Genomic DNA, 15,861 nt, shown 5'->3' on the forward strand with positions numbered 1-15,861 from the left:
CCTCCGAGCCACAGTCCGGGGTGCCCGGAGCAGCTTAAGGGAGCAGGGTTAGGCTGGACTGTTGAGGGCCCAGACGCTCCTTCCGCTGCCATCAGAGCAAATGGGCCATCCGTGCCCTTAGGTGCAGGCCTCTCTCACTAAATGAAGAGACGTAAGACTTAAACGTAAATCCGATTTTATGTAAAACTTTCCTCAATGCACGTTCATGGTGCACAAACTTACATAAGCTTAGCCATGACGTGGTCTGGCCTGACGGGGAGGGGGTGGGGGGTGGGCAAGCAGCACCATGGGGCAGCTGGACACCTCTCTCCTCTGTTACATGGTCATCATGCAGAAACCGATTTCACAATGTAAAATAAGCTGGCGCACACACACACCAGACTTAACATAAGCTTTTCCTGAAGGGCATCTCTTTCGTTCATCTATTTCTACATAATAAACCACCCCAACACTTAGTGGCTTAAAATAACAACTGACTGTTCTTCTGACTCTGCACTTTGCTGGGGGGTTCCTCTGCTTTTCTGGGGGGCTCTCTCTCCCTGCAGCTATCAGCTGGAGGGCCACGTGCCTGCCTGGGGGGCCTCGGTTCTCCACATCTCTCCGCCTCTGGTCAGCGAGAGCAGCTTCTTCACCAGGCGGTCTTCGGGCAAGAACTTAAGAGGATGGACGTGGGAGCTGCGAGGCCTCTGGAGGCCGGGCTGAGACTTGCACAGTGTCACTCTGACCACATTCTGTTGGTCAACACGAGTCAAAAAGCCATCAGGTTCAAGGAGAGGAGAAAGGGACTGCACCCCTTGATGGGAGAAGTAGCCAAGTCCTGCTGCAAAGGGGTGCGTGTGGGGGGGGCTGTTACAGCTGTCGTAGAAACAGCCTTCCAGGGCCCTCTGAAGTCAGGCATGCACTGGGCTGGGGTCTGCATATGATTCATTTCTTGGGGGGGGAGGGAGAAGTCCATGGTTAAGAAGAAAAGTTTGAAAACCACTCCATTAAAGCAAAAAGGTGAGAAAATACTATGAAAATAGGCATGAGGAGCATTTTTTTTTTTCTCCTGAAGGAAAGTCTTCCTGGTGAGAGCAACAAGGTTCCTGAGCAAGAGAGATTTCTCCTCTGCTGAGCCAACAGTGACAGTCATATCCACGTGCCCAATGAAGAGAGTGAACAGTGACCAGGGGTAGGGAGGAGGGCCTCACTGGAGCGGATACCTGAGGACTGTCCTCACAGGCAAAGCCACCCAGTGACAGGGGTGGAGCGTGTGGCAGGGAGGGGACACTGAAGGAAGCCAGCGCAGGGGGAAGCAGCAGCTGCTCCGACAGGGATGCCCTTCCCCAAAGGGACCAAAGGCTGAAGAGTGACCCTCCAGAACTCTTCCTTTCCTCTTCTGGAAAAACAGCGGAAAAAATAAGAAAGAGGCTTGTCAAAATAACAAAGCCATGTTAATACAGTAACTGGACAATAGGTAAAGGGGAGAGAATCTCTAACGGCCTGACCGCTCGAAAGAAGACAGCAGAGAAAATTAAACAGCACGACCGAGCTTTAGACAATACCCAAGCCCCCCGCCTCTGAGGAACCCCTTCCAGCTCCCTCTGTGCAGGCAGGTGGACACATAGAGTCACACTTATATAGGCGGGTTTATAATTGGTTTCATTTTTACCAGTAAAATGGGTTGATGGTGCGTCCATATTGTAACAACGTTCCCTAGCAAATGTCCTAATTAGGAACCCTAACAAGCTTTCCATTATTTCAAAACTGTCCAAATGCGGGTAGACCCCAAAGACCATCTGGAACCTGGACATATGCCCAGGCAGCAAGGAACTGTCCTTCATTAGGCCTCTCCAGGCCCCACCTATTCGAGAGAGAGAAAGGGTGGTGCAGAGTTACATCACGAATACGCTGGGAAATAGCATTCCCTGCTCAGACATTTGGTTTCATGATTTTATCTTCCTTATAACTGACCATGTTCATAAAACTTCAAAGGAGATTCTTCTGGTGCTGTGGCTATTTAAAATTAACTGGGACATGCATTTATTTAAGTATGCACTGATGTCTGCATACGTATGCAGAACACTCATCCAGGAAACAGCAGAAAGGACTGCTATTCTTTATCTCTAAACTATCTGAGTTTGAAAGGGAAGCTTTTAAAAAAATCAAGAACAACTTCAAAATCCAGAGGGAGGAATTGCCAATAAAGTAAAACCACTCACGTGGATTTATCATTGTATTTCCGCAACCATTGCTTGCCTCAGTAGCTTGTCACTGGAGTGCAGGGAGTGGGGGGCGGGGGAGTCATCTGGATCTCAGGTGCATATACATCTGATATGGATTTTAAAAGTCAATCATAAAGCTCCCCCAAGTGGGTATATTTAAAACTACACCAAGAAAACAAACAGCCACTGTATCTGGGATGGCAATCCAGACTGAGGTTCCAAATATGCTTTTTCTTTACTAATGGAATTGATTGGGGTGACATTGGTTAATAAAATTATATAAGTTTCAGGTGTACAACTCTCTAATACATCATCCGTATATTGTATTGTATGTTCTCCACCCCAAGTCAAGTCTCTATCACCCAAATATGCTTTCGATGGACAGCAATGACCTGGCTGATCCATCATTTTGTACATAATTTAATAAGATCAGCATCATGAGAAAAAGAACTCTATAAATGTTAAAACACAATCTGTAGAAATGCTCCCCCTGGCTTCCTGGGAACTTACCTGGGCCTAGTCTCTGCCTGTGGCTATGCTAGACCTTACCTGGACTCAAAGGACCTAAGGATACAGTGATTTACAGCTGCTTGGGCATGGAAACCCCCCCGTGGCCCCTCTGGAAAAGCTCCCTGGTCCATTTAATTGTGTCCCTTATTCTACTGTCTGGGCTGATTATACTGAATTACTTGGCACCCCTGTTAAGCCTGTCACTTAGATTCTAGAACAAATTAAGTTTGTTGAAGGCTTTGCTCTTTCTCTCTATTAAAATATTCATATCTACTCTAACAACCTGATAAAAACTGGCTAAAAGCCTTGCTGGTATCCCCAAGAGGGAGTGCCATTTTTAATGAATCCACAAGCATCATAAATAAAAAATAACTGGTCTTAATAAAGAATTGATAGAGCAGCTCTGGCCCAGACAGGTGTCAATGGGAAAGCTACACACAGCCTTGGGAGACTCAGAGCAACAAACGAGTCCCCCAGAGCCGGGAGGCCCCCATCCAACCAGCAAACTCCAAACAAATGCAGAATCAATGAACTTAATGGAATAACTTTCCATAAAATAGTTGAATCTAGTGGGTCTCAACGGGGGTGGATGGGAGAGGGTGGCTAGGAATCCTCTCCAAGCCTGTATAAGAAAGTGGAGGGGGAAGGGCGTGGTGGTGATAATAGTAATAGCTAACATGTTTTGAGCATTTACCATATACCAAGCATTACCCTCCCAACAACCCTACCAAATGGGCAGTATTAACCCCTCCTCACAAATGAAAGCACATGGACTTTATCTAAGCAGCCCAAGGTCTGAATTCCAACCTAGTTGTGACCCTAAACTCAAGTGTATAACCACTAAAGACTTGATAAAAGTTTTAGAAACATTAGTTAAAACTCTTAACTCACTCGTTATTTTTTAGTAAAACATGAGACATGAAGTCAGCAGATAAGGCATCACTTGCTTGTGGGGCCAAGGCACCAAGCACCCTGGTTGGAACCTCTGTCTCCTTCCTAGAAGGCCAGCAGACCACTCCCTCCAACCCTACCACAGAGAGTATAGGACTTAGAATCCCAAGCTCCAGAAAACACTAAAAAAATACTCACGAGGCCTTGGGAATCAAGAGGGAACTGCAGCTCTGGCTCTGTCATGGGGGGATTGCGCTATTTACTAAGCCAGTTATCTCCTCTCTGAGCCTGCAAATCCGTCCATTAAACAAGGATGCCAGCCTGAACCGTTCACACCCAGCCTTGTTCCAAAAGGATTTAAGGCAGCTAACAACACCCACTCCACTGAGTGGTGGTCAGAATGAAATAGAGTTTTATTAGCTCTTTATGACAACAGCACTTGTTATGAGAGAGTCTCCATAAAGTGCCCAGCACGGTGCCTGGCTCACAGTGGGCTGGCAGTAAACTTGTCCCTGTCCCCTTGGCCTGGCTCATTCACACACCCTCCAGCCCTCCCACGATGCCTTCCCCAGGGCTCCCGTGACAGAGCCAGCACCACTCTCTCATTCTGCTCACTGCATTGCTGTGCCTCTCTCCCCCCACAGCTCTGCATTCCCTTCAGGACTCATAGCTTGGGATGGAGGTGGGAGGGATGCAGGGGGAGAAATGCAGGAGGCGGGAGGCCAGGAAAAAAGAGTTGAACCAATCCTAGCTTCCCTCTCACTCCTCAAGTGCATTCACAAGTGCTTCGTTCACCAAAAGGCTATTACTCTAGGGATCCCCCTGCAGAAGAGGTTTCCTCACTTAATCCCAAGCCTCCTTCCCAAGGAATGGCATTTAACTATTAACTCAATCAAAAGATTGAAGTCTGTGTGCCAATTCTTCTTACTCTGAGACCTTGGTCAAATCATTTAACTGCTCTGGTTCTTATTTACTTCCCTGTAAAATGGAAGGAGCACATACATGCTCCAGGTTCAGCTGAGCTCACATTTGTAAAAAAATGTATAAACTTTGCTAAATGCTATACTCTATGCAGGTTGTTATTCTTACTATACACTGTGTAGGGTTGAAAGAAGGGTGATAGCCCCCAAAAAGTGTCCACCAGATAATAACAACAGCTACTGTTCACTGAACTTACCAAGAGCTTTGCCAAGTTCTGTAAATCTACTCCTCCCAAAACCCTATAATGAAGATATACGTCTATGCCACTTACAGAGGGGAAAGGAGACACAGGAACGCTGGGCCATCTGCACAGGGCCCACAGCTAGTAAGCAGCAGAGCTGGGTTCTGAGCTTAGGCAGCTCAGCAAGTCCCCCAGACAAGCAGCCTTCTTTTGTTTTTAACTCCACAAACGTCGGACATCGAATGCAAAGTTTAACATGAATAGTGGTGACGGAGCTCTGTTTATGTTGGGTCTGCGGGGGTTGGGGGGCTCCTTTTCCCTGCAGTCTTAGGTAGCTGTGTGAATCACGGCAAGAGGCCGTGTTCCCAGAGCCTGTTTGTCCTCTCTTCTCTATAAGCTAACTTTTCCTAGAAGCCTGTGCCCACACTGGTCACCTGGATCAGCGCGTCTCACTTGCTGCAATGTTGCCCTTTCATCAAATTGGCAACGACTTATCCGATCTGCTTGATGGGAAGGAACGGGCTGCTTGGGCCTCAGATCATCAGACGGAACAAGCAGCTTGTCTAGAATGATACATACATGCACAGTCTGTGCAAATTAGCTACAAAGTGAAGAATTTTTGCAAGAGGAAACCTGCCCATGTTTTCTAATCCACAGCAGTACCTCCTGAGATGCCTGCTTCTTTGTCCAAGCAAGAAGCTCAAAGGGAGGAGTCGGTTTTCACCCTCCCCCTTTCTCCCCCAGAAGGTGATTGGTGTGAACCAGCATCTGGCACATGCTAGGCACAGTCATTACCCCTCGCCCGCCCCCAGCTAGAGGGACAAGGGCGTTTATCATCAGAGGCTCAAGAGAGCCTTCCAGCCACCTGATCCAGAAGGATTCAGAAAGGCCCCAACAGGGACTGAGCTGTAGGAGAGCCGGGCATCCCAAAGCCTCCATCTTTCCCACAGTCCTCCTGATCTCAAAGCTTTCTTAACCATTGCCTCCTTGCAGAGGACAGTGGCTCGCGGGGTCCAAACTCTTCGGTCCTCAGCAAGGCCTCCGAGGCCCCTTCGTGAGGTGCTTCATGAGCCAGCACCACTCACCTACCTCTCCTGCCTTCCCACCGCCACCGCCACCGCCACCGACGCGGCCTGACCAGGCAGCTGGCTGTCCTGATCGCTGCCTTGCTGTCGCAGTGCCCGGTCCAGGACACCAACACAAGGGTCACCTGCGGTATCCGCGAATGCTTGCATTTCCCGAAACGAGCCTGATGTTTTCCATCGCCGGGTCTTGGTTCAAGCTACTGTCTCTGACTGAGTTGTCTTCCCCAGTCCTCGAACTTCCTCTCGTTTTACAAGAATCAGCTTTAGAGTTCTCCTCACTTGGGAAATCATCTTCGACCCTCTCCCTCAGCTGGATTGGGGACACCAAACCAAAAAGACCCCAGCTATGGTGGAGAAGAAATGGGACTTGGTTTTGCTTTAACAAGCACATCTGAATTTACATTCCAAATGAGGGTTCAACCCTTTAAAGAAGTCGTTTGGCCCATTTTAAGAAATCAGCTGGATTTATGGTATTAGTAACCCTCTTAGAAGGCTAAGAAATACATTAAATTACCCAGAGCTTCATACCACGAAAGGAGGCATCACTTTTCCTGTCTCCCGGACTTCTAAATGAATCAAAATTCAAGACTGGAATGTAGCTGGGAGATCATCTCAACCCCTCCTTCTATAGATGTGAAAACTGAGGCCCAGGGAAAGTTGAGGTCATCCAAGAACTCAAATAGGACGTTGGTGGTACAGCTCAGATGAGACCTCAGCTCACCTTTAAGCCAATCGCACTCAAGACTAATCTTTTCATCTCATATGTAGAAAAAAGAGCCAGTAAATGCCTCCCAAGAACTACTTTAAATCTCATTCCATGCTTTGTTTTGTTTTTTTGCTTCACAAGTTAAAGAATAATATTATATTGAAAATTCAAAGCAAAGGTGGAATGTTGTAAGAGCTCCAGATGGTTTCATCATAGGACGTATTATGTGAAGACATGGGGCCACTCCCAGTGAACAAAAGCTGCCCCAAGTTTCCAGGGGAACCAGTCGTTATTTAGTCCAATGTTTCTTAAGCATCATTCATTCACATGCCTTAATCCAATTTCTGTCATATCTGAATACCACTTTCATTATTACTTACTTATTTCTTTTCTTTAACTCACTTTTAACACACTTTTCCTTAACTCGCTTTTTAAAATAAAAATATCTGGTTTAAGCTCAGCCTAAGCAAGATAAATAATTGATAATCCAAGAAATCATGGGTCTGGTATGCTATTTTGCTGTTTTCCTAACACATTTAAGATGAACACATAACTATTAAAATAAAAACTATTCATGTGCCACTTAAAATCATTCTGCACACATCTAACTCCTGGAGTGCATATAACATTACAGGAAACTGCTTTTATTCTAGAGCACAGTTCCATCCAAAAGGGAACTATTTCTTGGTATTCTTGCTAGTTTCTATGCAGCCTTCTGCGGGCACCTATTTCATCTGAAATGCCAATCAGCAGTAACACGCGCAGATCCCAAACGAAAGCTTATCCTTACACTAACAGCTTTTCTTATCAACCGCTAGATCACTACGCCCTCCACACATCTCATCTGTCACTGGGCTTGAAATAATCCTTTACCCTAATGTTCTTCACTGACTATTAATAAATTACGAGCAAACAGCAGAAATAATTACCCTTTCACCTAGGAAAACAGTGGTGACTGCGACTTAATGGTCTACCAGTGACGTACGGCTTCACCCGGCATAACAGATGCAAATGTGAAACGGGATATGGGTAAGTTACTTTCACACAAGCTGTCACCTGTCACACAAATTACATGGGCTTCTATTAGCTGCTTGATTCACAGATTAAAAAAAAACAAATTCCACTCACAGTACCTGCATCGTTCCTGGATCCCCTGGGGAAGGCAGAACCGACGCACAAAACCGCCTGAGAATAAAGGCCACGGGGACAGCACCTTTTCCGAAGGTATGAAAATTCTGCTGGGAGTGGTGGAAATCGTGTTGGTCAGTCATCCAAGGATTCAGAAGTCTTCAGAGGAGGAAAGGATCATCCGAGGTTAGGAGAGAAGCCCGAATGTGGATGCCATGGCAGAGCAGGAGCTCAGCAAGCTGGCCCGGTGGCTTACGGGTCTGCCAGGCCCGGGCACCGTGAGGCTGGGGGGCTGCTGGCGCCAGGCAAAGGCGACGCTAAGGTCGGCTGCCTTCCATCATCAATCTCGCCCGGACAGAACCTCAGAGCGGGGCCTTCCCTGCGCATTCCTGAGGAGCGGTGACTGGGGACAAAGCTGAGTTGCCAGGGGCCCTGCGGCCTGAGGCTGCAGCTGTTTGGACAGCTTTAGCCCAGGGCTCTTGATGGCATTTTAGGAAACTAGCAGATGCTTTCACGAAATGACCTGGTTTCGTTCACAGCTCTTACATCTTACTGTTGGGATATTTTACTTTTTCCTAATACTAACAGCCAATATTGACCCAGTACTTAGCATGTACCAGGCACTGTCCTAAGCAGTTTCCACGTAATAACACATGCCCTGTCACAGAAAGTTTGACCTGGAAGGAGCCTGAGCTACTGCAGTGGAAGGAGCCCTGGGCCTATGTTGGGAGAAATGAGTCCTTTGCCTCCTATTAGCTGTGAGGTCTTGCGAGAGCCTGCCTCCCTGGGCCTCCGTTTTCTCGAGAGGAGACATGATGAGGTCTGCGTGTGAAGGCAGCCCTGGGCCAGCTGAGTCGTCTGGGACACTCTTTCGAGAGGGATCCGAGCCAGCAGGGGGAAGTGTCACAGTCCATGAGAATGGCTGCCCCTGTGGGCACAGGAGCAGGGAGGGAGCCATCTCTGAATAAAGCATTTCTAGGGTCCTTTCCTGATCCAATCACTTGAATCCATGGTCCCACACCAACTGTCCCACTGAGCATAGCTTCTTTATAAATTAAAAAGAGAAAGAATAAGAATTTGCTTTGGAACCTTAGGTACTTCATTTCTGCCATAATGTATGTAGCCTGCAACAAGGAATTTAATCTCCTTAAGTCTCAGTTTACTCATCTACAAAGTAAGGACACAAATATTTAAGGGTTAAAAAAATGTGTAAAGCACGTAGCAGAGAGCCCTGATGTTCAATTAAGTAAAAGCCATCATTGGTATTTTCATCACGATCATCACTTATAGTCTATCAACCCCAAACTGGATTTACATTTTCTAACCCATGGTTTATAACTTAAAAAACATATTCTTACAATGAAAATGGAGTACCGTAATTTTTCTTGAAGAATACACTTGAGTTTTGTCCCAAGGAAATATCATTTCGATTTTTTTATTATGAAAATGGAGTACCGTAATTTTTCTTGAAGAATACACTTGAGTTTTGTCCCAAGGAAATATCATTTCGATTTTTTTATTACAGAAAATTCCAAAAATATACACAAACAGAGGACATTATCATGAACTCCCATGGACCCATCACTAAGCTTCAAGCATTAGCAATTCATGGCTACTCCTATTTCTATATTACTACCCTCTCGCCCCTCTTCCAGACAACCTGGATTTTTTTAAAAGCAGATCCTGGATATCATACTATTTCACCTGTAAATCTATCTCTAATCAATAGAAACTATTCATTCTCTGCCATCTTAAAAATATTTGTTTTAAACTGAATGAAATGGCAATAGTAAGGCATAATTAGGAAATTATTTCCTCATACCTCTAATAAATATTCCATTGAGGTCACCAACAAGTGTATGTATTTGAAAAATAATAATAAGGGGCCGGCTCCGGGGGCCACGTGGGGGCTGTGGTATGCCTGATTTATGACAGCTCGACAGAGTGGGTTATTTCATTCTTCCAGATATTTATGACACCGCTAAAACACTGAATACATCAACATCAGAATTAATCATGAATAATATTTAATTAGTGCTTGACAAGGATCAATTTGGCAACTCTTTTTGTTCTTTCTCTTTCCCCTGAATAGAAAAATAGCCATAAACTAAAGTGTTTTATTTTTTCCATCTGCTTCTGGTAAAGCGCATCCCCGAATCGCTAACTTAGCTGAGATCTCCTGAACTTTCATATACCCAGGTAATTAGACTCAGATGCTGTCCGGACCGGGATTATAAATCAAGTCTGTGTGTGTAAGCAGAAAACGGGCCGCTCACACCAAGAGCCGTGTCACCGTTTCTCACGGGCCTTCCCCGGGGAGCAGGCGGCCCCGTGTCTCAGCAAAGCAGAAAGAAGCCTTCGTGTCGCTCCCGTGCCAGTGAAGCACCCTCACCTCCTGCAACTCCAGGAAGCACTGATTTTAAGCTAAATTCTTTATTGACAAAAGAAAAAAGTCCTTTTGGATACTCAGACAGAAATTCCGCCCGTAGCCACACTAGTCAGTAGGAGCCAGGAAACAAAGGCAACACAGAAGGTAGGGCCAGCGAGGGCATCTTTCCAACCAGATTAGATTGTTAGCATCCAAAGCACTTGGTGCCCCGAGAACTTCTGTGGCACTGTGTCCCGATACCCAGTCAGGGAGTTTTGTTCTACAGGGAATGATTAGGAGAACTCTCAGTCCATCGTTTTGTGACAATATATGTATTCGTTTAATTTTAACAGAAGAGCAATATTTGTTCCAGTTAAGTTAGAATTTGAAATTGTGGGGCCAAAGGCTCCTGGGCTTTGGAAGGGGACTGAAAGGAAGTGTTAACTGACTGTTTTCAGCTTAAAGGTGGGGGGGGTCATTCTAAGGAATCCCCTTTTCTTTCACTGACTCATATCAAGTAAAACTAGGGTTGAAATACCTATTGGATTCAATATCCATCATCTTAGGAGACTTGGGGAACAGGAAACCAGCTAATATTTGTTCGGTCCTACGTGCAAAGCATGGTACATGCTAATAGAAGCCTCGCAACAACTCTGGAGTGAGAGATATAGTTGTGAATTTACAGAGAACACAAAGGTTCAGGTGCTTATATGAGGTTTCCAGAGTCACTGAGCTAATATGTACAAGTTAGGAGTTTAAACTAAGCCTTTCTGAGCCCACAGTCCAAGTTCGTACCACACAAGCTGATCCCCTATAATGGACCTTCCATTCTCGTGATTATAACTGACTGAGCACTATGAGCTAAGAGCTTTAGATGCATCACCTCATTTAATCCTCACACAATGTTGTTCTTATTCCCGTTTTACAGATTAAAAAAATAAGGCTTAGAAAGGATAAGTGGTAGGTCCAAAAGTTATCTGACTCAGGGCCTCCCTCTGAACATTCTGCAACATCTACCTGAAGGCCACCTGGGCCACACTCGGGCTTTTAGGAGCGGTATGATCCTCCGAAGCTCTGAGTTGCCATAGATTTGTAAATACTGCCGACTGTGTGGGTAGACACTCAGTGAATGTCACACCACTTAAGGGCACAAATAATTAGAGTTCTGAGCCCTCTGACACTAAACATGCAGCACACAAACACACACAGCGCAGAAGGGCAACCATGGGTACAAACCACAGCTGAACGATTTTCACAAGCGGGAGGAATGGTAAGAAGGGAACTGGCCAGAGTTTATCATAAAAAGCTAAGCTGTGAGAATATAGAATTGAAACAAAACTCCTATCTCCTTTTACACTCCCCCCCCCCCCCCCCCCCGTGCCCCAGGCTGGATTTCCCTCCTCCATGACTTGGGAGATGAGGCCAGTGGATCTTGTTTCTGCTCTACTGACTTTTCCACATGCAACCTGATAGCTTCTGGAAACAAACCAATGATTACAAGATCACTAAAGTATGTTATTTTAATTAAAGGAGGGTCCTGTGTGGAGGGGACCCTCCTTTAATTAAAGCCTGTTAGTGGCCAACCCAACCGCGGACCAGGTGAGAACCTCACCATGGCCAGTCTCACCAATCCCTTCTTCCAGTTCTGCCCCCACATCACGGCCCCACTGAGCCCAATTCCTCTCTGAACCTTCATCCAACTGGATCAGCCCACCTAGAACCTCACATGTGACATTTTCCAGATATCCCTCGAGAGGCGAAAAGTTGGTGCATTAAAGCAGTAATCACGGCAAGAGCTGAGACTTGAAATTTAATAGGGCTTTGAAACAGAAAAGGAAACAGTATGAAAGTCTAGACTGCCGAAAAAATAAATTGGCGTTGTTGTAAAATTGTGTTTCACAGCAAGAATACAAATATTATTCATGTTAAGGCAAGGGTCGACCCAAGATGTGATTTATAGGCACTTCAAATGCAGTACAGGAAGTAAACGGAAAAATTAGGGTGCGAGGTCACCGAGTAGGCAAGAGTCAACTGAAGGGTAAAGTTAAAAACTTTAGGAAGGGAGCACGCAGTTCAGCTTGCCATATAAATTAAGATCTGTCCTCACTTTGAAGACACGGGGGAAAATCGAGTATTAAGGTGGGTATGTTACTGAAGGCGTTTTCTCCTCAACAGACGAGAAAATAGGAACACTTGTTACAGCGTGAGAGATGCCAAAGGGATGTTTTGCAAAGAAAGCAGGGGAAAGGTTGATGCAGTCCGAGAACCAACTACGTTATCAGGTCAGTAACGTAAACAAACAGGGGTTTCAAGTTAAAGGGCTTCAGAGGCAAGGACCCCAAACCAAGTTCTGTTTTTAGGGATGTGTTGTTTCATTTTTTTATTAAAATAGTCTAAACTAGTTTGGGCAGTTCCCAAGCTTATCAATGGCCAGGAAATGGCGGTGATTGAAGCACAAAAAGGTGTTCAGTTGTTCAACTGTGGAGCTCCAGGGACTCAGCTCTCTCAAGTCACCCTGCTCTCTGGGCATTCTGTTTAAAATACAGTGAGCACTGAACATTACCCCTTTACCTCCCCCTTCCCCCACCTACTCCCCCCCCCGAGAATGTGGACATTCCCCAAAGAACCACTGGAGGGCAGAGCTTTGGGGTGTTCTGAAATTGACAACTGGGAAACCAGCCCAGCTCCCCGCTTCTACCAGGGGAATCACGAGAATGGGCGTGACCAAGCTTCTGGAAAGCCTGTGACTGCCTTCCCCGTGCAAAAGTCCACACAAAGCGAAACAGGGAAGAGCCCGAAGGGCGCCTGTAGGCTCCTGGCAGGAGGACACCAGAGCTATGGGAGCCAAGGGTTACATTTCCGCCCAGTACAAGGCAGCCCAGAACGGGGCTCTCCATGTTTAAGAGGCTCCAGAGAGTGGAGCCTCAAATACACCTAATTCACCCCAGCAACCTCCACTGGCTTCTAAACGCACGGTGCAGGGGCTTCCCCCACCACACACTCCACGCACATGCCTGAGGCTGCTTTTCACCGCAGTCCTTTCCCCACTGACCAAGCTCCTGTTGTTCATTTTACTGTGATTTCATCTGCAAATAAAAATATTGGGTGAGAGAAAAACAGGAAATCAGGAAAATCAACCCTGGGCCTAATGCATCCTGTATCTGCAGCCTCCTTTAAAACTCTCACGGTCACCTGTTGGGCTGTTAGCCTGCAGGAGCCAGCGTCAAAGTTGAAGGCAGCACCCCAAGGGCTGCCGTGAGGCAGAGAAAAGGGCAGCTCTGAGCCCTGGGCTGCCACCTACGGCTCCCAGGAAACCCAGTCGCTCCGAATGCTGGAAAACAAGGGAGTGTGTTCTCGAGGCCCTGCGTCCTTTCACCACTCCTGTCCCCTGCCTGGGGACCTGAACACAAGGGCAAGCTAATAACCAGTCATCGTGGCCCAGCCCTGCAGCCAGGGTCCTCATAAACCCATGTCCTCCCAGCGTGTCTATCACAGAGAAATCTGATCCCAGCTAGGGGTGTGGGAAGGGGCAACAGGAATGTTCTCTTTCTTTCAAACTTTGAGTTAGAGTCCCAGGCCAGGTGTAATTTAAAATTTCATACAGGCAGCCTCTGTAGAACTGCTTAAGGCTCGGTTTCCTAACCTGTTGAAAGGTGAGCATGGGATTAACCGCCTCATGGAATCTCTAAGAGGCTGGAATGCGGTAATGAGGTAATCCCTGCGGGCCTCCAGGGAGAGGAGCCCGCCATGAATGAAACCGCCTGCTTTCCCAGACTGGGAGGCACGGGAGGGCGACTTCAGCGTAAGCAAGTCTGTTCCTACCTGTCACCTGGAGATGACTCCAAACTCATCTTATGACCTGATAAAAAGATGCTTAGCTTCTCCACCTATAAAATAACTAAGAATTTCATCTTAGTTCCCTGAGGGCTCCAAGAACAACCCATGATGCAATCCTACGACTGCATGTGCCACTTCAGCAGCCATGCCTGCCTCACCTTAAGCTTGTGGACACTTAACACTCCCAGATCCTTCTCACAAAGGCTACCCCTCAAGCAGGCCTCTATCACCGTTAGCTGAATGTCAGCCCTTAAAACAAACTTTTCTATTTCCCTTCGTGGCGGTTTTGGTGCAGGCTTCAGCCAGTTAGGGTCATTCTGAATCTCATTCTGTCGACAGTGGAGTCTGCTTCTCCCCAGTTTTAAGTCCCCTCTAGATTGCAGGGGGAGGGGGAGTGTCCAGGCCAAAGCTATATGCTTTTAACATACAATTTCTTTTCATGGCCACATCACAAAAGAGGGGAAGGGTTTTTATATCGAAAGCTAAGAACCAAGGGATGGGGGCAGAGAGTAGTGATGCCACAGAAGTCTATCGGCAGGGTCCCCTGTCAAAGTGAATGAGCTGACCGATGTGAAATTCAGCACGGGGGCTGGCACCTTACTTTTCTCATTATTGTTTGGATTCTGATTAATGAATCGTTTGGTCAATTCAGGGCCTCCCTCCCCCCTGCTGTTCACTTGCCCGCGTGTTCGCACCCACGCCCGAGCGTGGGGGGCCCAGTAGGGCCGGCATGGGCCCAGAAGCAGCATGACCTCACGCTGCGTAGTTCATAAGGTGATAAGAGTACTTCCAGGACTGGTGTGAATACTACAGATAATGATGTGTGTGCGTAAGTACCTAACATAGTGGACACTTACTATATTACTGTTATGAAGGCAGGTACTTGGGTAACTTGGCAATTGTCTTCCTAGAGGAAAGAGCATGGCATCTAAGATTACACCAGGGGTCTTAGTGGATTTCACTAAGTAATTCAGGACTGCTCTTTTGTTTTCTAGCCACTCCTTCCCCCCTCAACTCCCCCCCCACACACACAGCCTTAGAGTTTTCCATCAGAGTGGAAGAAGCCTTGAAATCATCCACTGCTGGCTCTGAAGTTTACTGCCTGTATGATTCTGAGGCAAATCAGTGGGGCAATTAAAAATCTTCCCTAGGGAGGTTTTGAAGATCAAATGAAAAAATGCATGTAGAAAATGACTTAAGATTCAAAAGTACAATTATAATGTTCCCTCCTCCACTGCACACATAAAAGCAGCCCCCAATGAAAGGACACAATCTAGGGCATGTTAAGTGGCACAGCCTGGTGAGGGAACTGAAATAAACTTTTTTAAACTAATATTTGTCACTCATCATGGTCTCGCTGAAATCTGGGTTCCATGGTGAATGGCCAAGTCATGTGAGAGCTCCAGACTACACACCCCTTCCTCTTGGCTGCCTCCAACGGGCGTTAGCACCAAACCTAGTGTAGCCCCGACTGGTTGTTGTCGTTCAGGCCAAGTTCTCCATCAGGATCTGCGACGCTGGAGTTAAGCCCTGGCGGTTCTGTGTGCAAGGATCACTGGTCACGGGTTTGTTTCTGGAGGCTGAGTGTGCACGCCACGGAGAGAACATCAGCAGGGTAGGTCACCCAGGGCTGGGAACGTGGAGGAGTGTATCACCCAGGTTGCTAGGACCGGATAAACAAACCGTCAGCGCTCAGATCCAACGGCTAAAACAGAGCAAAGAGGGCCTTCCGAAAAAGCCCTGGGTAGTACTCGGTCTGTTTAAAATCTCCTCCCAGGGCCATCCTCATAATAACCCAGGCCATGGTTTCTGTAAAAGCCTGATTAGATCACCCTGTCCTGCTTTTCAGAAGTTTCCACAACAGATGGAGGGACCAGCGTTAGAGGAAAGCCCGGCTCACATCCGTCTACATTCGTTATTGGCCCTGTCCTCCGAAATGCTATATGTTATCTGGAGCCTGTTTGTTTTTT

General features: G+C 46.7%; 1 protein-coding gene across 3 annotated transcripts in view; it reads right to left on the reverse strand.

The window, feature by feature from the left end:
* The window catches only part of LOC308565093 (uncharacterized protein), a 114,298-nt gene that overhangs the window by 87,688 nt on the left and 10,749 nt on the right, over positions 1-15,861 (reverse strand). Inside the window, exons 1-2 of one of the 3 annotated variants that reach the window (XM_081153895.1) lie at positions 15,307-15,347; positions 13,065-13,140 (exon numbers count right to left, since the gene is read on the reverse strand). The exons of 1 other annotated variant lie outside the window; for it this stretch is intronic. In XM_081153895.1, coding sequence (XP_081010021.1) covers positions 13,065-13,066 — 2 coding nt within the window. In that variant the 5' untranslated portion in view covers positions 13,067-13,140; positions 15,307-15,347. Of the gene's footprint in view, positions 1-7,691; positions 8,068-13,064; positions 13,141-15,306; positions 15,348-15,861 lie in introns of those variants that run through there. One more of the 3 variants, XM_081153897.1, reaches the window with a different exon arrangement.

Source organism: Miniopterus schreibersii, assembly GCF_964146895.1.
Source record: "Miniopterus schreibersii genome assembly, chromosome: 12".
Lineage (NCBI taxonomy): Eukaryota > Metazoa > Chordata > Mammalia > Chiroptera > Miniopteridae > Miniopterus > Miniopterus schreibersii.